This window comes from Phaethon aethereus, assembly GCF_964289735.1.
Source record: "Phaethon aethereus genome assembly, chromosome: 2".
Lineage (NCBI taxonomy): Eukaryota > Metazoa > Chordata > Aves > Phaethontiformes > Phaethontidae > Phaethon > Phaethon aethereus.
This window is the reverse complement of record NC_138582.1, coordinates 142886535-142911286: the sequence shown is the minus strand read 5'-3', so window position 1 is coordinate 142911286 and position 24752 is coordinate 142886535. Positions and strand designations below refer to the sequence as shown.

The 24752-nt window shown below is 37.2% G+C and overlaps 1 protein-coding gene across 1 annotated transcript in view; it reads left to right on the top strand.

Moving 5' to 3' along the window:
* The window catches only part of UMAD1 (UBAP1-MVB12-associated (UMA) domain containing 1), a gene marked incomplete at both ends in the record, with an annotated part of 75123 nt that extends 51383 nt beyond the window's left edge, over positions 1 to 23740 (top strand). Inside the window, 2 exons of the mRNA XM_081996642.1 lie at positions 6239 to 6324; positions 23483 to 23740. Of these exons, the coding sequence (XP_081852768.1) occupies positions 6239 to 6324; positions 23483 to 23740 (344 nt within the window). The remainder of the gene's footprint in view (positions 1 to 6238; positions 6325 to 23482) is intronic.
* Between the last annotated feature and the right edge of the window lie 1012 nt (positions 23741 to 24752).

Below are 24752 nucleotides of genomic sequence, written 5' to 3'. Positions count from 1 at the left end.
AGTCTTTCAGGGTTCTCACTCTGCAGGGTTTATATAGATTTTTCTCATGGTTCATCAGGATAATTAGAGAAGATACTGGTAAGTTCTACTCCTGATCAAAGATTTATTTGTAGGACCCCTTTATAACCCAGCTATAAAAACACTGTTGAAACTTAATATAAGGCTGCCAAAGACTTACCATGTGCCAGCTTAAGCTAACACAGACCTCTGCCTTAGAATGGGCTTACACAGACTTCCTTCTCATTCACCCTTATGCAGCATAAACTCTTAAACTCTTGTTTTGCTGAAAGTTGCAGCTGTGGAGAATCTTTTTGCTGATATATTGGATTTTTAGGGGGTATTATTAGCTTGCTGAAATGAAACTGCTGTTGATACGAAAAGCTTTAACATGAAACCAGGATGAGGTGACCTGAAACTAGGATGACTTCATTGTTTTACCAACTATACATATTCTTATAAGGCTATTATGTCTTGGCCATATGTACATGGAAGCTAATGAGGATTAATGTGTAGGTTTTATAGCGCTAATGCTAGACAGAATGGTAGTCCCACTTTAAAGAAAAGAGAAGAACCACCTATCCATCAATGTCCCATCTCTCCCATTGAAGAGGATAGCAACTGGGTGGTGCCTTATTTGATTCAGATGAATCATTGAGTGGTCTGTTAATCACCAAGGGGAACTGTCAAATTGCATACGGTTTATTATATTTAACTATAATTGTGTACAATCCATTCAGGGCGCTTGGACTAGATGATATTTAAAGATCCTTTCCAACCGAAACCATTTTTTTATTCTGTGCTCATTAGCAAATATTTCTAAAGTTCTTCCCTCCATCTTCTGTTAATTGTCTTGATCCCATAAAAATAGCATAATTTTGTGTTCTGGGTACTGCCGTAACTGCAGTCCCCAGCTCGCTCATTCACTAGGAATTGGCTGGTAAACATATTTGACTGATATTCTGGATTGGCAGCTCAGCACTCTTCTTTGCTACTAAATGTAGCTATGGACTCTTCTTGAAAGGAATCAGGGCGACTGAGATGAGGCTTGAGGATGAGAATGGCAGTGAGAAGAACAGCAACTTGACATCCATTGCCGATTGCCCATCTGCTGTATGCACAAAGAAAGGAAAAGAACTTTTTACTAATACATTTGCAGCGGTGCTGGAAGTAAATGGAAGCTGTTGAGACCTTGTTAGTGGGTGCTAGAGAAACAAGTAGAGCTGGGAAGAGACTGAGCAGAAACAAATTTCATCCCTGCTGAAGGAGCTGGAGGCTATTTTAAATGAGGCTGAGAGAAGAGCAGGACTCAGAAAAGTGATACTATCAAACTCCTTTACCCAAAGTGCAATTGTAGGGACTCCCGAGACTCAGATGTTCGGAGGAGAGAGGGAGTTACAGTACTTCTTAAATACCTCCCTAGATTGAAAGTGCTGCCACTATCAATGGACTGAAGCCTGAAGTTCTGTTAGTTTATTCTGGATCAGGGTGACTTAAAATTCGTGTGTCTGGCCTGTATTTCCTCCTTATCTCAGAGAGAGAGAGAGAGGGGAAGATTTATGAGTAAGAAAGAGGGGCAAGAAGCAGCAATAAAACCTTGGTGCTTCCACAGTGTCAGCCTCTTCCGTTTCCACATCCTACTAATCCTCTCTCAAAACTTTTTGTCTTTTTACTTCTAAGTAGAAGCCAGAATACTCTTTGGTCTTGCCATTTCCGTGCAGGATAAAGAAGATAATGACAGGCAACCAAGAGTTAAGCGACTAACTAAACTATAATGGAAAATAGCTGTCTTCTTGTTGAAGCTGAAGGTGACTTTTGAAAATCCATGTATTTGGTAAGTAGTTACTGCTTGCTGTGTTGCATATGCTTCAGTGTCTCATAGGATTCTTGCATAGACCAGGACAAATGGCAATCTAAGTTATAGAAGACTCTAAAATATATTTACAATTGGCTTTAATTTTTCAAACAGAGGGTAGAATAGACTTTTAAATGCCATCTGTTGATTGAGAGACTGCACAGCTTGAGGATAGCAAAATGCTGGAAGAGGAAAGAGTATAAATAGAAACCCCACTTCCTTGTTGTGTAAAAGCCAAACTTGTGGTTGAACCTTTCTATACGAGAGTTTGCTGAGGTCCAGGTAGGCAGCCGAATGCAGATTTCTGAAAAAAACAAAAATTCTTAGGTCTGAGCGGGGATATACATAGTACCTACTGAAGACTGGACTGGGTATTTCTTTCCTGCACAACACTTGGCTGCACTTCTTGGAAAAAGAAGATACCAGTGGAACTTGGAGAATGTTGGTGTAAATCCAGCACCAGCTCAGTGAAAGGAGAAATGTATGTCTGACTTTTGAGTGCAACACCATTTGGGCCTGGAAGAGCCTTAATACAACTTAAAAACAGCTTCCCAAGACTGAGGATTTGAAATATGGGCTTATCTGTACACTAGGATAAATATGTCTACTGCTTTCTTTTCAAATTTGAAAATATTTTTCTGTTGATAAGGGAATATTTTATAGCAATAAGCATGATTATTTTTTCCTCATAAATATTGCCAGTAATGTCCTGCATATTACAGATTATGCTGCTGATGTTTAAACCATATTACAGTTTGTGTAGCCCTTCATTTATAATTCTTACAGTCTCTAAATAGTATATGACATTTTTAGATATATGACTTAGATTTTTTTTAATAGGAATTTTATGATTAAAACTTTGCATAATGCTTTTAAAACAAGGGATATACGAGGCAGAATCTAATTGTTTTGTAAAATGGATAATTGTGTTATTTCTTCATTAAAGCACAGCTTTAAAATTGCTCTAGTGCAAACAAATTAATTCAAGAAATCTTATGGACTATATTTGTACAAGAGGTTAGGCTAGATGATTATGGTGGTTCCTCTGGCCTTATCTATGAACATATTTGCAGTTCAGTTTTGATGAAAAACTTTTTTGGGGAGTGGGGTGGGTATTTGGTAGCCCTTCCTATTAAGGTCATGTGTTTGTGATTTTTTTCAGAGCCAGATTTCAGTTGCTTAGTTGGACAAAAATGTAATTATATATCTATTTACATCAGGATTGTGTAAGGGGGATTGTTTGGGGTTTTTTCAGGGTGTTTTGAAGCAGGGGTGGTTTGTTTTTTTCCCCCAGTCAAAAACTATCAACCAGAATGTGTAAAGTGCTCAAAAGAACCCACATTAGTTCCTGCTCACAAAGGTCTGTGCTGACATGGGATGTCTGTCTATTTGGTGTTTACCTTCATCCACCTTCCTAACATGTAGGTAGATGGGAAGAGGCGATTGCAGGGTTGCAGTGGAGAAGAGGAAAAGCCAGATCAGAGGGAAGCATTTGAAAGACTGAGCCTGAAGAAGGAAGAGAAAGTATGACTTCCAGTTAAGGGAAGAGATTAGAATTGAGGTCAATGGGATTAGAATTGAGGTCAATGGGAAACCAAGGCAAGCTGAACAAAAAATATTTGGGGGTGGCTAAACAAGATGGGTCAGCTATGACAAGCTTGATAAGTTGGGAACTGGTGGAGCTGGAGAGGTATGTGAGAGTTAGTTCATTATTTGGGCTAGTAGAAATAAGGATGATTCATCTGTTTGGGTGTTTGAGATAGGAACCGGTGAAAGAAGTACACTGAAAATACTGATTTCTTTGGAAGACTGTTCTATTTTAGTGGACATCTTGGGCAGCTTGGTGTGCAGCTGCCTATAACTGTTATAACCCCCTTAACTCCATTAACTCAAATAATAAGCCTGTACAGTAATTCATGACTTATCTTTGCAGGACCATACGCCTGAAAATTTGGCAAGATGTTGGGGTTTTCCCATTTCCTTCGGGGGGGGGGGGTGTTTGTTGTTTGGGGGGAGGGTTGGGGTTTTTTTGGTTTTTTCTTAGCAAAGAAGAGCGCTGCATTAAAGTTCAGTTTACAAAGGCAATTTGACTTGTGAAAGACTATAGATATTGCTACATTTTGGCCTCCTTAAGAACTTAAGACCTCTGGGAGTTGAATGTCAAAGTTCTAAGTCAAAAAATTTCATTTCTGTCCAAATGAGCTGTTCTTATTCTTCCTTTCCTGTGAACATTTTTACATTTTTGACCTTTTGGTCCTGATTGCAAATGAAGATTTCTTTTCATCTTAAGGAAAACTAATCACAGGGAAAAAGCGTATTCTGGATAGCATTTACACACATGAATTTGGTCTTTTGGTTTTTTTGCATATAAAAACTTCCAAGTGCTTTCTCAGGAACAGTATATAAAGACAAGGAGTAAAAAGTTGGTTCCTATGTTTCATAAATCTCCCATGTAACTCTCTTTCAGTATGTTTATGCATACACCCAACTTTACCTAATATGAGTGATCTCACTGACTTCAGTTAGTTGTCCCTTTGCTACTGACTGGCTATGCAGCTCTTCGCGTACACACTGGGTGAGTCTTTGTCCAGCTTGCTGCGGTCTACTTGCATCTTCACAAGTATCCATGCAGCCAGCATAAGTTCCCTTGACAAATCCTGGTTTTAGGGAAGGATATCCAATGGAGTCTTTCCTCCTGCATCCTTCATGGAATGTAGGAATAGAAGGGAACACAAAAGATTATTCATGTTCTTTGTCTTGGCAGGATTGAAACCATTCATGACAGATGTTTCTTCAAACTACCTCTGAAATCTTCTAGAGATGGACCACTGTTTAGAGAGACCATTTCCTTGGGTTGTTTCAAGTGCTTAACTAGCCTTAGTCCTGGAGAAACTGATCTAGCCTAAATTTGGTACAATTTAAACTTGTTTGCACTCTCATCCACAGCAAATGTACCAAAAATCTGTCTTACTGTCCTCTTCGTGTATCTATACCATTTTCTTGCCTCCCCAAGTTTTTACAGTCTTTCATTGCAGAATGCATTTACAAGACCTCTAATAATTTTTCTTTGCAGGCCTCTCTACTTCATTACAAATGTAAACTAATGGTCCTTGGGGGCTGAATAAGGCATAGGGCAAGCATGTGTGGACCTGGGTTTCATTGGCTTCCAGCTAACTGGGCAGGGGCAGAAGCTGGCTGCTGTTCCCAACAGCTTCTGCCAGGTGCATCAGCTCTAGCTAAACCTCTGGAGAAAGTGGAACAGGACAGCCAAAAACACAGGCTTAGCAAAGGAGTTAAACTACTGTAACTTGAACCCTTTCGTTTAGAATTGTTGCTGCAGGACTCTTTAAGGTTACAGACTTCAGAAATACTCCATTACAGAAAGCAGTTCAAATAAAAGTAAAACCAGAATTATATGACTAAATCTTTCACCTTTCTAAAGTGTCTTCTCTTACAAACTATTTACTGAGTAGCACTAACAGCAGACGGAGATGATCCACAAAATATTTACAACTTTACAATATGTACACCCTCCCACTGAGAAAAAAAAGATTGGAAAATAGGCTAGGTGGATATTTGTTTTACAATATCTGAGAAACAAATGCTGTGTTTTTTATTTTACTACCTCTGCCTTTATAATAAAAATAATAATTGTACCTTTTGTCTTTAAAATAAATTTAAATATGCTTGTCTCTAGTTCATTGCTGTGATCTGCCCATCTTAGATGGGTACCAGCTGCAGCTTTTGGGATAAACCAAATCATGTCTTCTCAGTAAGATCCTGGGCAGAGGTAGCCATGTCTATGCAGTGGGAAGAGGTTAGTGCCCACCCTCCCAAGTAGTCATTGTCCCGGTATGGTCAAAACCAGGCAATTTCTCTCAGTATGTTGCATCTCTCTTTCAGCACTCGTGCACAGATCCTCTGTATGGAAAAGAGGTTATAAATGAGGATAGAGTAACAGTGCACACATCCTCCTAGCCTGATGTGGGATTGGGCCATGATGGATGCGGGCACCTGGTATTGCCTTCACACCAGATACTTGTACTGCTGTGTCCCCTTTGTTTGACACACTACTGTTATTAGAACTTAATGGTCCTAAAGTGTGCAAAAATAGGGGCCCTGCTTTTTTTTCTTTCTCTCCTTTTTTCCGCTGAATTTTTCCCTTTAACTAATTAACACAAATCTATTCACGGGTTTTGCAGACCACTTGTCAATTTTTTTCTCTTTCCTCATGTTCAAAATTGTAAAATACAAATGTGGCAACAGAGTTCCCCCTTTCCCAGGGAATTTTATAATTTGATTTTAGGAAGACTCGAGATTTTTTCTTACTCCATATAAAATATGAAATATTTCAGTGATTGAATAGGTATTTTTTCACTTTGATAGGTGAAACAACTGATGATCAAAGTAGAGAGTCAAAGGATAAAACTTCATTTCCGGAGACCAGACCAATGTACAACCAATCTCCACAGGTAGGAGACTATTTCCTTACGCACACATAATCAAACTTCCTTAGCAGCTCATTTAAGAAGCATGAATGTCCTGCAGGAGGAGGTTTCAACACATTCACATCTTCCATAGACTTGAGTGCCTACTCAGCCTTCCTTGTCATCTATCATAAAAGAAGCATTTGCTAGTAATTAGATGGCAATATTATTAAAGCCACCAATCTTGATTTGAAAAAGAAATGGTAAGAAGGCTGGGCCGTATGCTGTTGCTGAGTATCTTATGTGCAAGCATGAAACTGTAGCTGGATGTTAATGGATTGCATAAAAGCATTAGTGTGGTGAGTATTGATAGAAAATGTCAAACATTTTCATAAGTAATTTATTTCCACAGCTACCATTATAACTAACATGATGTAAATGTGTAAGTATAATAGACAGTCTTTATTGTGTGTTTGCTTTCTGTTTCAGTACTGTGTGGCTGTAAATCTGGACTTCTTTTTCTTCATCTGCTTTTTTTAATATTTAATCCATGTATACCAAAGAGGGCTTTTCAGGATATTTCTGCATATGATGTACACATATTTTCTTCTCCACCTCCTCTGAAAACGTTTTTGCAATAAGTATGAGCCTGTTTTCCATTGCCATATAGTTTTAGATATTTGCAAGATAACTATGAGACGTTTTGCTTGGACCTTTTGTGCTTTTGTGGTGTTGGTTTTTTTTTGCTTCACCTATACTTTCTCTCTCTCAGATCTAGCCTTGGAACTAACTGTACCTCTGTCTGTCTCTCTCTTAATGCCATTTCAATACTTATTATTGCCAAGTCCCTTGGTGTGTCAGAGGTGTGTGGGATAATGTTGCATCTTTATGAATAGTCAACATGTGTGTGTGATCTGTAGTCTCCTTTTTTAATTTCAAGTTAAAAACTGTGTCTGATACAGAAATCTTTAATTCATCATAAGTAATGAGTGATGAGTGGTTTGCCTCTGATAATGTAGAAGTATGAATTAATTATGATTAATTGCAAAATTTTAGTCTGACTTCTGGATCCGTGCACATCTGAGCCAGGGTGTTTTGCAACTGAAGTCCTGCAATTTTGAGGCAGTATAATGCATTGATGTTGTGGTAACCTACTGTACAGACATAGTTTCCCTTAATGTGATCTTCTCGCTAGGTATTGTGAACTGCCAGTTATTGTAGCCTCAGTGGTTTGTTCAATTCCGTGGAATTTCAGTAAAATAGGAACTTCTGTAAACTTTAAGTGTTTATGAGTTAGAGGAAAGAAGCAAAGTTTTCAAAATAAAATAGCAGATATTACCGTGAAAATAAAACATTATTTATTTTAAGCTTTCTACTAAAAGACTTATATGTCCCAGAAATGCTTGTATGAACTGGCTTGCCACAAGATCAGTTAAATTAAGATACAGCATTTGCTGGTATCTGAGTTATAAGTTCCAGTCTAGATTTTGGTATTTGGACTTCACATTTCTTTGAAGGGATTCTCAATGTCTCAAATTAAATACAGTAACTTTGAGTATTATGAAAATGAAATTAATAATTCTGGCCGTTAGGAAAGCAATATTCCTATTGGCAGTGGTGAGTATATTTTTATACATATACTCTACCAATTTAGCAAAACTGGAAAATCATTGCATTACTTATTCAATGTCATTGAGACATAGAACATTAATTGAAATAATAAACTTGTTAGCATTAAACCAACAATACGTCATAACCGTAGTACGGTATGTTAAAAGAAATTTGTTAGACTGTAAAGTAGTATCAGATATTTGTCATGCAGGGTTGAACAGAAGAGTAGTTAGTTCTTCAACTGCATCTTTCAATTGTTGGAAACTTGCTTTTATTTTTAAACAAACTATTTTACAACTTCTTAGATGTAGACTTTGTAGAACATGGAAAGTGCTTTTAGAAATGTGATTTAAAGAAGAATAAAGTAATACTTTGTTCATGGGTCACTTCCTTATTCAAAAGGGAAATGAGGTTGGGTTTGATTTTTTTGAAGAAAGTATCTTCTGGAGTATTTTTTGGTAACTGTCATCGTCTTTGGAATTTCCCATTTACTTAGGTACTATTAGATTTGTTTGCTGTAGGTCAGTGGATTCTGAAGTACATTATTTCTGTATAAACTTGCATAACTTACTTAAACTAGTGCACAAATAAAAGCTGACACCAAGTCATCTTGCTGCAACTAGCAACATGTAACAGAGCCTCTTGTAACAACTGCAATACCTGCAGTCCGTGTTATTTTAAGAGGTTTTGATGTTGCTTGCATGTTAGAGGAACTGCAGATATTTAGAAACTTGTTGGAGGAAGGGTGTTCTCAATGGCCAACGTTAGTCCAAATGTTTCATCTTCTGCTGCAGAGAGTGGGAACAGAAGCTCCTGCTTTGAACCGGAATATCCTCTCCATCTCCATGAGTATGGATGGAGGTTTGGGAGGGTCATCTCGCCATGTCAATCCCAAGTCAGTCCTAGAGAGATGCGTTATCCAGCAGGGTCATGAGTGCTCTGGGCCTAATCAGGCATGTACCATCCCGCTGAAGTTGCTTCAGGCTGATGAACTAAAAGTCATATGCACATTTAAGTGCTTCTCTGGATTGGGGCCAAAATGCTTAGCACTGTGCAGGGCTGAGGACTTAAATTAGTCTCTTTGTGACTGCGAAATACAAAGCTTCTAATTTTAACTGCAAAACCATCTAGAAAGATATTATGGTTTTATTTTTTTGTGCATGGAAGTTTTCCATTATTATAGTAGAATTTCCAGATAATTCAATCTTTATCTGCTTTCACTGTGAATTTAAGGTTATAGAAGATAACAAAATGGAAAGATTAGTTTTGATCTGTGAAGAGTGCTAGAAGCCCTAGTAATGTGGTGGGTTATTTTTGATAATGAGCTATTCCACTGGTAAAGCAACTTAGTGCAACCATGTATTTTTGTCCTACTGTGAGAGCAATTATGTAGCATATCTATTAGGAGACATAAAAAGTATTTTTGACAGATGGTATGGCTGTGAATTAGGATTTATTAAGATTATTGTATGTCTGGTGTCCAGGACACCTGGGATTATTAAATTGATGTAAGAAACAACAACAAAAAAAATTACATTTCTGGTAATAGCTGCAATGTTTTGTATCTCCCTACTGTCACCTTAAGAAGCAGCTCGTGTTTATTTGATATTGCACTTCTTCATAATCTGACATGCGCTCTTCAGCCAACAGATGTCAGCACACTGAATGGGTGAAAACTGAACCAGTAAGTGTATTAAAATAAACTACCAAAAATGAGAGCCATCTTTAGATTGTAAATTAAGATTTTTCTCTTACTGTGTGTTCTTTTTTTTTTTTTCTTTCTTTATAGTCCTATTTCTCCCTCAAATACTTAATAGCTATTGCCTTCTATCTAAGGAGCTTGTTATACGTTTTCTAGGGCAAGAGAGAATCCCCCAAGGGATTGCTTAATCCATAATTACCTAATTTATATGTTGTTGTTATAGCCACTCTTAATTACATACCTTGCTGTGATACTTATCATCATAAGACATAGTTTTCTTTATGAATTGCAATAGCTCTGTTATACTTCTTGTGCCCTTTCTTTGCATAATTTCCTACTACAAACTGAGAACATAGCAGATAGAAAGATCATGTTTCCTGACGTAAATTTAGTTATCCATGTTTTTCTGCATATAGATATTGGTGTGCACTATTTTGGGTGAGTATCCAAATAAATTAGAAAAAATATTTTTATATCATAGAATTGATAGTTTGTGTTGGAAGGGACTTTTAAAGGTCACCTAGTCCAACCCCCCTGCAATAAGCAGGGACATCTTCAACTAGATCAGGTTGCTCAGAGCCCAGTCCAACAATATTTCTGAATTGGCAGATAATGTCCTCATTAAACTGATACTTTGTAAAGCTGCTATGTAAGGATTCTGAATAGACGTAAATAACAATTTCCTAGGCATCTGGTTAGGGGTCATATTAGTCGACTGGAAAGACAGAAATACTATGAGATATAAAATATGAAGGAAAAGATAATGAAAGTTGTGAGGGCACAATTGGGGGGGGGGGGTGAATTTAATTTTCTTTTTAGTCCTCTCGGGGATTTAGCAAGTATCACTGAAGTTGATAGACTTTTAAGATATCCTTTTGAGCAGATCACCTGATGTAATTCCAGGGCATGAATAATGCTAATATTACGTTGTTTACCTTTTTTAAAAAATAAAGATAACAATTAATTGGTTCTTCCAGATCTGTTTTTGCCCAGTTTTTATTAAAGCTTGGCTGTCCGGAGTATTTTTACAAGTTACTGGAAAATCATGTCATTTGTGATCACCCAGATCTTAGTTTATGGTTCAGAGGATCTCATATTTAAAAACTTGAGAAGGGTGTTCTGGGCTAGATTTTACTGCATAATTTTAAATTCCCTACATTTGCCTTAGAGGAGGTGGTTTATATTTCAAAATTATTAGCCAATGTTTGTGATTAGTTTGCTCCATTTTGACAAAATGTAGTGTCTATAGAAAATGTTAGTGCTTAATTGGCTTTTTTTTTTTAAGCACTCATTATCTAGAGTTCTAGTCATGGAGGACTGGTTAGATTAACTGCTTGTCATATGTCACATTAACTCCAAGATCTTTTTTTTCACCTATAAGTCCCTTAAAGCATGTTGGTCCATATTTTCTCTCTTCTTAATTGGGTATGTAAGCAATAATCACTTAATGAAATTATCCACTTTTAGAAGGGACTGGAATAAGTCTGCAGCAGGTCATCAAGCATGTACTTTTCTCTCAATACTGGTGCTGTCACAAGAAAGATCTTCTGTTTTACTCAACTATAGTGTATGATCATAAGCTGTAGGAAGTGAAGTTTTAACATTACCTTTAAAGAAGGATGACTAGTTTTCAGTGTTGGTGTCTGCAATGGACATCATCTTTCTTAGCTCCCTCCATCCTTTGCATATATAGTAAATAGCTGGCAATTCTTTGGGGGACCCGTGTGCAGCCACAGATAGAAAGTGCATACCAAGTAGAGCTGCCATATGGTAAGAAGGGCACAGTATATGGTTGTGACCTTAACTGAGAATGAAGGTAAATAGCCCAGTCAGCTAAAAAAATCAACTATTGCATACTATATATTACAACTATTACTATGCAATAGCATATTTACTTTATAAAGCTTCATTATATTGTAATGTTCATATTGCTATCTGTTTGACAATTGACTAAAATATTTAAGAGGTCTTTTCATATGAGGAAGACCTCCAGAACGTATGGACTGGTGGACTTCTGTCTGCCCTCAACAGTTGGACAACTTGGCAGGGAGGGTGTATGTACATATTACATATAAATGCATTAGATATACGTACATACACATGTAAAGTTTAAGTGACATGATCATCCATAAGAAAGTCTGTATCTGCATGCCACAAAGGATAAGTTGCAATGGCCTCACAAAGAACATTTTATAAACTCTGATTTGTGCAATCTGTTGACCCAGGGTCAACCAGTAAGACCTGGGGGTGTCTTGTAAGACTATCACCTTGTAGGGTTTTTCTCAATTCTAAAGTAAATAGTTCGACGTGTTATCTGTGTAAGATGATACACAGCTGGGGTTATTTCAGATACTTAGTAATCATAGTAACGTCAAGAATGCTATGTCCATTGTCTTTTTCTTAAGGGGAAGCATTATATTTTTAGATATAGGGAACTGGAGTGGGAATTGAGAGATATGAATTAATGTGGTTCTCACCAACTTCCTCTCTGAACTTAGAAAACAGTTCATTTCCAAAAAAGTAATGCAGTGCTCTCTTACAAGGCCCTTTGCAAGTGTGAAATACTGTTAAACCCTTTGTTGAACTTCAGTTGAGATTTCATTACTACAAGAACTGAGGAAGTTGTACAGTCTTTTAAGACGGGACTTGAATGTCCCATCTGGCCAGCAAATACATGTAAACACAACAAATGGATTGGAGTGTCCCTTCTGCCCACAGCCCTGCCAGTGCAGTCTGGAGTCAGTGCAGTGGTTGGTCTGTATGACTGGCGAGGTCTGAGCAATGGAAGACAAAACCACCTCCTGTAGCGGAAGAACAGCACATGAGCATGGTGTACTTTCATCATTTAGTGCCTATGAAGAGCAATGTACATATCCGCATGTAAAAAGTTCATAAAATAGTAAAACTGGCCTGATTGGCAACCTCTTCATTTTGAGAGCTAGGCTTTAGTAAAGGAACATACACTCCCAACAGTGACCAAGGCACATGTATCCATGTCCTGGTTTTGGCCCATCCCACCGGGGGAGGGCAGGCCGAGTGAGTTGCTGTAAAACTACTGATTATCCTGTATCTCTTGCCCAAACACATGCAGTTGGACTAAAAGCCAGTAATGCTGGTTTGCTTCGCTGCTGTCAACAAATTGATTGGTCAGTCATCCTGCCTCTGGAAGCAACCCTTCTGGGCTTTCCAAATATTAAAATTGATCTAAAATGCAATGTAGATCATACATCACTTGATGAGACTGAGTGCTAATACAAGCTGATGGTACAGTGATATTTACAACATGATGCATTAGTGTAAAATAGTGGCTGAAAGACTAGTATAGGGCAGCTTATTAATAATTACTCTAAACACCAAGTAAGGAAAATAACAATGTCTTCAGGTTAGTTTCAGTGCCACTTTCAGGGGAAGAAAAAATAAAAAGCACAGAGAGCAGTGGGCAATAAATTTTAATGGAAAGGAAGTATGACATGAAAACTGTCTTGTTTCAGTCCAAAGTGCTAATATTGATAAGACAGGAATATGTTTTTCTGTACTTTCCATCAGTGTGGTTTGAGCCTTTCACCATAATGTGCAATGTAATTTCAATTAAAATCTGTAATTTCTGCCTTTAAAACATCCCCAAGATTTCACTATTCTTCAGTCATATCAGACTTGTGAAAGACTGTGCATTGGGTAACACATAGTCAAATTTTGTTCTTAAGCACTTTTTAAAAATACAAGATAAAATGGAAAATATGTGTTTGCACATTTCTTTTCCTTGCTTCCACAGTATTACAGATTTCTAGTGTTGTAATGGAATTAGTAGACTTGCTTGATAAAAACAAATCCATTTTAAAAGAAAAAAAAAGTACCCTTCTTCCTTTTCATTATAGTCCAATTATCTTCCTTCCATAGAGAACCAGGAGGCTGAAAGAGGCCACCTTGATTTATCAAGATGACCAATATTTGTTTCCTTATTTAATTTGTTTCCTTTATTTAATTAATTATTTGGTCCTTTACTGCTTTAAGAATCATTGTGCTTTTATTGCTATATCTCAAAAGCCTAAGCAGTAGGTGCTGAGGACAACTCCACCTTGTTACTGTTTGTAGATTGAAGTTTTACAGACTGTGGCTCCTGGGAAGCTCTTTGCTGAAGGTGCGGTTGACAAGTGCTCCAGCTACACACTGTGTATGGAGGAACTTAAAGTCAAACATCCATCCTTCCTTTCTCTTATTGACTTGAATCTCTATGGAGGAAGCAGGTGGAAAGTTTTTTAGGAGATACCTGCCTAATTCACTTTTTTGGCATTAGAATACTTTAAATTTGTAAATAAGACATTGCTAGTCTTGCCACATGCTTGGATTTTAAGCAGCACAATAAAAACCTCGGAATAAAGCACTCATTACAGCAATTTTTATTCACACATCTGCCTGAGAATCCATTTGTGTTCTTCAAGACTGAGGAGAGAGACCATTAGGAAGATCCAGAGGTTTAGTTACCTAACAAAACTTCTGAAAGCAATGCTGAGGATGTTGTTCGCAGGTATTGCTGGAGGAAGCTTCACCTGGGTTCAGACTAGTAATTCTTTTCTGTTCACTGTACTCAATTAGCTTTTTCAGAAAACCAAATCAAAGATAATTTCCTTTTCCTTTCCTCTTATTGTAGATGGAAATTGTTATCCCTCTGTCTTTTTCATCTCACTGATATTACCGTTCTAGGGAGACATTTCACGGATGTTGCTGACTACCTCAATTACTCAAGGAGAGATTTCCGTTTCAAAACAATAACATCTGATTTAGACAGCTTTTCCCAGTTGGGCCAATTTGCTGAAAATTTTGTTGATTTTTTTTTTTGTGTGTGTGTGTGAAACCATGTTTGCTAAATATTTTCTCGCTAGTCTTTTATGTTTAATTGACTTTTCTAAAGCCTTTTCTTAAGTACACAGCTTCCTTTCCTATTCAAGTCCTTGGATTTTCATACACTTAATAGAATAATGAGAGAACACAGTATTATCCCTCTTTTTTAGAGGTTCTGCTCCATGGACATCTGCCATCTCAGAGATACTGTCATCTTTTTCCTGCCATAAGCACGTTATCGTACTGGAGCTTCTACAATAGCAGGGCTTGGGACCAAGAGGTATAGACATGGAGGCAGAGACCCAATTTCTCTAAGCTCCTCCTATTCAGGACATCAGCTTCCCAAAGAGTCTTCAGGATATTTTTTTGCTTGGAGCAGTAGAGAGAATCTTGAATCTTATTGTCACTAACTGCATCAACCAAATGTAGCTGCTAAATTAAAACTGAATATTTGAATACCATTTATGTCAATATGCAATTAAAGTTTTATAGAAAATTAATTTCTTGGTATATTCTCTGGTTATATTGAAAAGTTAAAATATAGCCTTTCGTCCTGATTCCAGCTCTGTTAAAAGAGTATTTTCTAGGTGGGTGTGTAACTTTAGCATCCTAGTTATTTAAAAATTTTTGCCCCATATACAAAGAACTCGTTCATGGTTCAAAGTTGGTTCAATAGATAACTGCATTTTAATGGTTAATATCTGTGTTTTGTATTACATCAGGAATGAAGGTAGCAGCAAAAATAAATGTGAGTACTTTGTGCTTTTGGATGACACTGAAGTTACAGCACAAATCCATTATCAGCATTTATCAGACTTCTCTATTCATTTTGCAATATACTGACTTGTCCTTCACTTCTGATTTGTAGCTGTGGAATGCACTGCTGGATGTCTAGAGCTGCCAGTATTTTCAATTATAGTTCTTCTGGCTTGAAGTTTACTTACTATAATAATTTTCATGAACTTTTTAATCTTTCAGCATACATGCTACAGGAAAAAAAAAAGAAGAAAAAAAAAGATCTGGCCTAGTTAGTAACATTTTCTGGCACTGGCAGAAGCATAATGTGCTGAATATTGTTCATGTTGCTTACTATAACGTATGAGATCTTTGCTATGAATAGCTTGCATAGTACATCGAAGGAACAGAGGAACTAGATAAACTGTTCCTTACTGAACCCACATCTCTAAGAGAATTCTTATCACAATATTCATGCTGCATAGGGGAACGTTGTCCAAAATTCACCTCTTAGAACAGTGCCCGAAGCTCAGGGGCCTCCAGAGAGGCACAGAGAGGCAGCAAGAACAGGAACCTAGCTACTGAGGGGTCATAAAAGCTGATACAGCTCATCAGTTATCAGATTCAAAAGTGCTAAAATTGTTTGGGATACAAGGAAAGATAAGAAAATAATTATTTTTGTTATGGTGGGAAATTAAGACTTTGCATTTTTAATAAAGATTTAGAATCCTTTTCTGCTTACTTCTTTCTTCTGCTTTCTCTTAGTTCTGCAGTCTTTCTTCATGTTGCATCTTATCCCCATTCAGAATTTTATAGTTTCTTATTAGAGATGCTCATGTTTGAGATGTTATGGTTCTCTGTCTTTAAACAATTATTGAATGAACTAATTAAATAATAGGAATTAAGAGTAAAGGAATAAAAATATCATACTATTTCAGTTATATTAAGTTCAATGTATTTGCTAAATTTATCATCAGCCCCCCTCCAAATATTTCCTGTGCCTAACTGTTATTATAGGGAATTGAGTAAAAACACAACCGTAATCTTTTTCTGGTTTGAGTTTGCAAAATTGTTAATGAAGAAAAACAATCTTTATTCTTGTAGGATGAACAAATGAGATAGTTGGTTTAGACACTAGATATGCAGTCTTTTGTGGTACTTAAGAATACTTCTTAGGGTAGAACTGCATTTTCCAAGTGTTTCATAAATGAAACTCGCAGGCATCTCTAGTATTTACTAGGATAATTAAACGAACACTCTTTAACCATGGAACATTCGGAGTATCCAGAGTTCAAATGGCAACCTCACAATTCTTCCCCTCTGCAGAGATGAACAGTTTTAGCTGTCTGAGAGAGCAAGGAGCAGGTACTAATTACAGAAAGTTCATTCTGCATTTAAACTATCAAATTGTTCCTACATTAGAGAAAAAGATAATTCTGAATACTTACACTCTTCTAATTGCTTTAATGCTGATAAGGATGTACAAATGTACATTGTTACTGATACCGAAAGTGTGGTTTAGCAAAGATTCCCCTACTATTCTTTGCGGGACAGGATACTCTGTGGGGAGCTTTGCTACAAGAGCGAAAAACTGTAGAATGTCACAGGCACTTCTCACTGTTTCTTTAGAATTTTTTTTTCTGTAATATTTCAGTAACATTAACCTGACCTTGATTGCGTTCTAGTCTAAGGAATGGCTGGAAAAGCATGCTTTAAAGTGAAAAATGAAAAAGAAAAACATCTAAAATGTATATCACAAATCAGGAAAAATATACTTAATTGCCTATTTGAAAATCTGGTTCTGTTTTATTCTGAACAGCAAGAGTGATAAATGGAGAAAAAACATGCTGCCTACTAATCACACAAAATTTGTACAGGTAGCAGCAGCTCTTTAAGAAAGACAAATCACTGCTGTATTACAGAACGAGAGTCATAAGAAGCTGGGAAACAACAGCCTAAAGCAAATGGGAAAGCTGATTTCCACTGACAGCCATTGTTGCTTCTAAAAGCCTCTCCAAGGACTCGATCTTAGCCTGAAGCTTTCAGCGTGGAAGTCTGCCCTGTTGCAACCACTGACAACACCAATCTTAGGCTAGTATTACAACCCCACTCGCTGCCTTTCTGTTAAGAAAGCAAGCAAGCGACCAGCAGCCATTTGGATACAGCAACAAGCTACTGCAAGGTCTCCAGCACTACTTCTTCCATCTACTTTTGTTCTTCCAGATAGAAATAACTTTTTTCTTGAGGGCATGCTGATTAAACTTTTGAAGTGAGCCTTGGAAGGATAGCAGCTCTCGTGAATCACGTGAGGTTTTCTGAACCATCTCAAGGGACATCTGTATTGTGCTTGTCCGGGTGGTTTTCTTCCTTCTTACAGTTCTGTAAGGATACAGGTCACATACTTATTGGTGTGTTGGGTGTGAGGGTGTTTTGTTGTTGATGTTTTGGGTTGGGTTTTTTGTGACATTTAAGAACTATTGTGTCATGTACACTTTCTCTCTTCCCCCCCCCCCCCCATTTACTGATCCTTTTCTCATAGCTTAAATTTTTTAATACAAAGTGCTAAACATTCAGAGCGTCTTGCCACTAATTTTTCTTTTCCCCTTTGTTCCTCTTTGCCATTACTGTTCATATTTGAAAAGTGAATCGTTGTCATCAACGGAGATGCTCACTCCAGAATTCCTACAAATTTTCTAAAAAGGCCCAGTGAATACAAATCATCAACTGAAACACAATTGGAAGAACAATCCCCTAAGACAATTTCCATTTCTAGATAAATCAGAAATAACTGCATAATGCTAGATAAATTCTGAGATACATTATGATACACTATTTGCTGTAATACGGCAAAATTGCCTGGAATAAATATATTTCTGTATCACCAGTAATGTTGTAGGTCTCTGTCATAATTATGATATTGCTGGATATTTACTAAATACTCTAGAAGAGTGAACATGCTGTTTGTTTCTTAAGGCTGTCTTTTTAAGGAAAATGGGTCTGCTTCTGGGAAAAAAAAAACCTTTTTTTTTTTTTACAGAAAGTACAAATTTCTTAAAATGAATCACTTTTTGCTAGAAAACAATGTTCAATAATTTGGATGATAGTAATGCTAGCACTGATCTTTGATTCTTCTTCAGAGCACCGTAAATCCAGCTTCTCAGTACATTGTAAACCATGCATTTTTTCTTCCTTACGAGACTCTTGGCAGACCTTATGGTTAGCACACAGAGATGCAGCAAATTAGATGTTTGTTAAAGGCAACTGAGAAACATTGAAAAAAAAAAAGCAAAAAGGAAGAATTTACTTTGGAGAATAATTTTATACTTCATTAGTTTTGAAATAGCTTATACCACCCTTGCTATCAGAGTGCAATTAGTATCTGGTGGCCAGCTACCATATATGTTTACATACTGTTTCTTTTATCCCTGTTCATTTGGATTGCAAACCAAGCATGAAGAAAACACCTTGCTTATTTGAATTAAATTTGATTACCATACGTTCTGTAATTTTAACTGATTTTTTTACTCCCTGGTATTTGGCAAAATAGCAATTGTTTGGTGATCTTCTAAGTGCATTCAATTAGTATTTTTCATAGCAGGGTTGTGTGTCATAGCATTTGGCAGTGCTTTGTTTAGCTAATGTCCAGAGAATATGCTCCGAATAGATTGCATTCTGGATAAATAAGTTAGGCATTTAAGTAGAAAGCCGTGTGACTAATTTGGGATATCAAATTCTCTAGGACTTGCTGTTCTATATATGCTTGAAGAATGCATGCGTGAAAACATAAGCCATTTCATAACCTTTACTTCGATTGCATCACATAGCTTTGTGCTGGTGTTTGCATTGTAACCAGCTTGGGCGATCTCAGCACTGATGGGTGATTGATGTTCTCTGATAGAGTGTCCAGTTCTTCATTACATTACCACAGTCACTATAAAAGCCTGCTGGTCAGGTTGGCTTCATCAAGGTCTTTTCATTGATGTGGATTCTCCAGCACATGAGTGAAATAAGTCTTAGCCCACTTAAAGAATGCCTTTATGATTTGGAAGCACAAAAATATGTCTAGCTTGATAAGATCTTGCACATGAGGCCGTTCTCTAAATGTCACTGCAAGAGTGCTCAGAAACAATTCTGCATAGCAATGATTGCCTGTAATGACTGTGCTAGGCAAAACTGAAAAATTACTTCTTGCAACCTGTATTGTTCAGGACAGGAACTTTTTCTTTGTATGTAGATACCTAGTAGATAATATGATATATAAATAATATAACATATGCTATATTTTGCATATGACATACTGTCTACCAGATAAAAGGATGGGCTCCACAGTATTCAAGGAGTTAAACTGCAAACGTGACATAGTTTTCCAGCAGCCTATCTTCAGTTAACCTTCCAGGTATAACTTTGGCCCGCATTTTTTCTACCATGTTTAGGTTTTGCATACTGCATTAAAGAATTGTCCTCTCCGGGTTTTGTATTTTTCCCATTGCGTAATTTGTTGGGATGTCATTTCAATAATAGTTACATAAAATTTGACTTGCTGTAAATGAAAAAGTGAATGTGAACATTTTAAGATGGTGAAGAATAGCCTTTTTCATGGGAGACACAGTAGTGGTTTATGTTTGAAACTGAAATAGGAAATCTTGAGTCCTTTTCTTACTTCTGCTATAAACTGATCTTGTCATATTGGACCCAAGACCTTCTCACGAGGCATTGGGTAGACTGAGACCCAAAGAGCAGGGGTTGATAGATCAGATTATGGCATTTGTTATACTGACCTGACACTTTTCTTTGTTCCTGACTTATCTGTACTTCATTGCTCGCAGCCATTTCGGGCTTTATGATACTGTTTTGACCATTCAAATAGTATCAGCATCTGTAGACTATTAAGAACCTCACTGGCAGTATGCAGAGATTGAGTATGGTAAAATGATGTTTGGCAGTAAAATAATCCTAGTGTAATTCATCCTTCATTGCTGCAGTCTTGCTTTGAAACATGGAGCGGGACTTGAGAGTAAGAAAAGCTGGTTCTTGCTCTATCGCTGTCAATACATGGTATCTGCTGTGTGCAGAAAGCATTTTAATTTCTGGGGCTGCCTATTTGGCACCCTTGTAACAAATGTAAGGTTTCTGGACCAAAAAAGATGATCCAGGATGCTTTGTGCTCTCTCCCTTTTTTTTTTTTCCCCTCTTTGAAGTTAGTTTTGCCACATGATAGTCTTAATTTGCATTGTAAATTGAGTTCATCCAGCCTGTGGGACAATTAAGATTGAAACAGGTGTTCATAAAAGTATAATTTGCCAAACAAAATAAACATTAGGTTCTAGGGATTTCTGATTATTATCTGAGCTATGGGAATAGGACAGCGAGTGAGGGATCATTTTTCCCTGGAATGTGGGAGTGAAGGACCCTTCTGCCTCCCCTGTTTAATTGATTTCTAGATGTAACCTTTTCCTCCTTTTCATTTGGGGCTTTCTGATTCTGCTCTCCCCTTCAGACTATGGGACCGATGTACTACAAGCAAATGCGAGCACCTCAATAAGTGCACCACAGGTTATTCCTTTCAAGAGAGAATGTAACAAATCTCTGCAGTGTTGAAATTAAGGGAAGTTTTTAAGTTTACAAGAGCTACAAATTTCAGTACTTATTTGAAGTATGGTGGTTTGTTGTTTTGGTTTTTTTTCAGATAAATATCGTTAACATAAATAAATGTTCTGCGTGTTTGGCAGTGTTCTTGGCAAGAGCATATGCCTATAGCAGAAGGATGTTTTTTAATTTTGTTATGATGCACACCTTGAGCCTATTTGGCCATGGCAAGAGGGAAAAGTTCCCTGCAAGTGTTATCAATTAGCAGCTATAGAAGCTAAAATCCCTTTTAAAGTGAGAGCTACTGATCTTTGACTTGGTGGTAACTGTACTGATTAGAAGAGACAAATACAAGAGGTTTTAGGGTTTTTCCTGAACTTGCAGACTGTGGTTTTTGCTCTGAGCTTGGAAAGCGGCATTAGGACAACTATTCAGGCTGTCTTCCTAATTTCTGTACTAGCTTTCCTATGTTCCCTGTCCTCTAAAGATACCAAGAGATCTTTATCACCTCTTGTCTCTATACTGTTGCATGTAGCTTTCTGAAGAGCTGTTAGCTAGTCATAAGAATACAGAGCTGAGAAAAGAAAAGCTAGGGGAAATGAAGAACAAGAAGAACCATCTATAAACTGTAGTTGTAGGAATTATGTAGTACAGACACGTCAGTATTACAATAGCTTAGAGAATATCGTAAGGAGAAACCCAGTGACATACCCTATCCGTAGAAGGCTGTGAAGTGGCCTAGAAGAACAGCCAAAGATGAGACTGCTCTTTCCTTTTTGAAACCTAGAAAGTAAAATAATGTTTTATAGCAATTAGCCAGAAGGTAATCTGGAAGACCAAGGAAAAAAAAAATCACATAGGATTTGTATTGGGAAGTGAATCCCAGCAGCTCAATAGGGAGCTCGTTTGTATTGGATCATAACCAGTAAGTTTAGTAGTTAAATCTAGCGGTCATTCCTTTTAATAAAACTTCTTAACCTTAAGAAATTTTACATTATTATTCTGTGACATAATAATAACAATTTTGGGAAGTTTAGCTTAAGCTTTAGATTTCTAGTCATTGTGAGTATAAACAAAAGCTTCTAAATGAGGGTCCATTTCAGAGCGTGCAGCACCGCTAACCCCTTCTGTCCCGGTAGCTTATGGAGGAGTGAGCTTCCTCTATCATCTAAGTATTGACTCTGAACTGACTTAGATTGGCAAGATTATCTATTTCATTGTTGACACTTTAATAGAAGGTTTACTGTTTGTTTATCTGTCCTACTAGATGAAATGTTGGGTTGTGTAAGGGATGACTAGTGCTCAGGTTGCGTTCAAGTCAAATGCAGTCCTTCCTTTGAGAAGGAGATGCCTTTTACCTGGCTAAAGGCTTAGCTGTGTTACATACTCCCAGGTTTAGAAAACAAACAAACGCAACACCACCCCAAAGTCCAAACTGTCCTTCTGTCAAAGAGCCACAACCTCAGGTTCTCTGTAACAATCAAGATCTGTTACATTCAACTCCAGCACAGGTTCTTGAGCAGTACAATTCCCCTAAAAGTCATGGAATGAAAGTGACCTCCATACACCTTGATCCAGTTAACTCTTATCATCAGTTGAACACCAAATTAACGTTTAAAGCTTTCAGTACTCTCCCTTCCCTAATAACATTGTAAGCTTTTGATTTTTCTGGCCGTGTGCTGAGTATGGAGGATTGAAGTCAAGACTGCAATCAGAAATTCATGTCTAATGTTCTTGGCTCTGATATGACTTGTTGAGCATGTTAATTTTATACAAATTACTGAGTATTTCTATATGTGTGCTTATACAAAATAGAAATCTGTATAAAAACCATCTTACTCCTAGAGATGACGTGAGAGCTATCAGTTTGCGTAGCATTTTATTGCTACAAATAGTGAAACAAGTTAGATTTGATTTTTAGAGGCAGAGTAAACAGTCTTTTCTTTATTTTTAAAACAGTATGAGTTTTAGGATAGACACTTAATAAGGTCATATTGGTAGGCCAATATCAAAGCTTGCCAGTCTGTTGGATCCAGATCCTATCTTCCTGGCATTTTCTGTAAATCATATTGATGACTTCTGTATGGCAGGATTTTCTGTATGGCAAGATATTTCACAGTTGGTTTTGATTCAGGGGTTTTTGTTGTTTTTTTAAAGTTTTGTAAACTGTGTTTTTCTATAAAGCACGTATTTGGCAATGCATATATTGCCATATATAATAGACCTCACCAGCCAGTCATGCAATTCCATTTGAAATTGGAAAGCAACATCAGTAATACCTTGAAATAATAGGGATAGGAATGGTTTTTAATCATCAAAGTCATGCCTTTGCTGAACAACTTCTGAAAAGGCACAGGGGGAACAAAAGATGGAGCTTCATCAGTTTATGAAAGGAATTATATGAAGTAATTTCCCCTAAACAAGACTGGACATAATGACAAAAAAGGTCCCACCAGCCTTATGGACTTCATAAATGCAGAGTAACGTTAGGTAGAGAAATCCCACTAATCATTCAGAAAAATGTATTGTTTCAAGTCAACCTGACCCAAAGAATTATATTGACATGTATTAAGAATTGCTATTTTAGATCTACCTGAACCAAACTCTGAAACTGATTTTATTGTTTTATTTTTTGTTTTCCATTTATTAACAGGTCATGATGGTTCTAAATACAAAGCCTTAACTGCCTGATTTGTAGTGTCTAAATTTCTGTTCTTCTATTCTCTTTAGGTAAATACAGGGCACCGATCACAGCTGACTGTATCAAGTGCAGAGGTGGGAAATGAAAGGAGTCAAAATTTGGAAAGCAGCCCTTTCATGTCAGATCTTCTGAGTGACGTACCCTTTGCCCTAGCACCACATGTGTTAGCAGTACAGGGCACCCATAATGACGTTCCTGACCGATTGCTCACCTACGACATCAATGATAATTTATCAAGATTTTGGTATGACTTTACACTTGAAAATTCAGTGCTTTGTGATCCGTAATGTTTTCTTTATTTTTCTGTCTGTGTCAAGGAAAAAGTCTTAAGGTGAAGATAAAGACTTATTCTAAACATCTTTATATTTTGGGGGCCTGCCACTGATCTATCAGATGCATTGGATCAAAAGGATTATTATTCACAACTGTGTTATATTTCTTAGCTTTAAGTGAACTGTAACCTACTATGTTAAGTATTCTGTTTATCTCCAAAGAAATCAAGCAAAACTGTTTCAGCCTGAACAGGAGACTGGCTGTTGGTATCTGCTTCCCGTAGGTAGGCTGCAGACACAAACATTTCATAACTTTAAGATGAAGTCTATGCACGTCTGCACTGTTTCGTTATTTCACTCGGATACTAAACACATGGGTCCTGTTACATGTGTTCAGATCACCTCTGATTTTCTACAGATAGAAACCAGTATTCATGCTAAAGCAATGCTGCTTTGCACTACTGGACACACATTTTTCCAGTCAAACCGAGTTTTAAAACTCGGACTTAATTATGAGTACTTAAATAATTAGGAAAACTTAATAGAATTGATTAAGCTTACCAATTTCAAAGTGCAAATCAGTTCCCTTCCCAGTAGATGGTATTTTTGTCCATCTCATTTTGTGCCTGGAGAAGTCCTCCCTGCCTGCCTGTTGGCTGCTGTTTGTTCTCATTACCACATGTGTTCCTGATTTATACACAGATCAGCTTTTCCATTTTAACCTCTTTGCCCCCTGAAGAAGGAAATCTCAGGACACGTACTTTTAATGGTCACACCCTTCTTTTTTTAATTTGTGTGCCAGAGATACAGATGGCAATGTTTAACAACAGGAAAACATTACATTGTTTCTTATCCAGCTAAATTAAATGGCTAAATACCTAAACATGCATTCTCACAGACCACTGTGTTCCCGGCTCACAAGCTTTCAGCATGTTTTTCCCGACTAAAACCAGAGCTGCTGTTGCATGAGCAACAGCTCTCTGATGTAACACCATGATTTGTCATGAATAATGATTGGTGTCACACA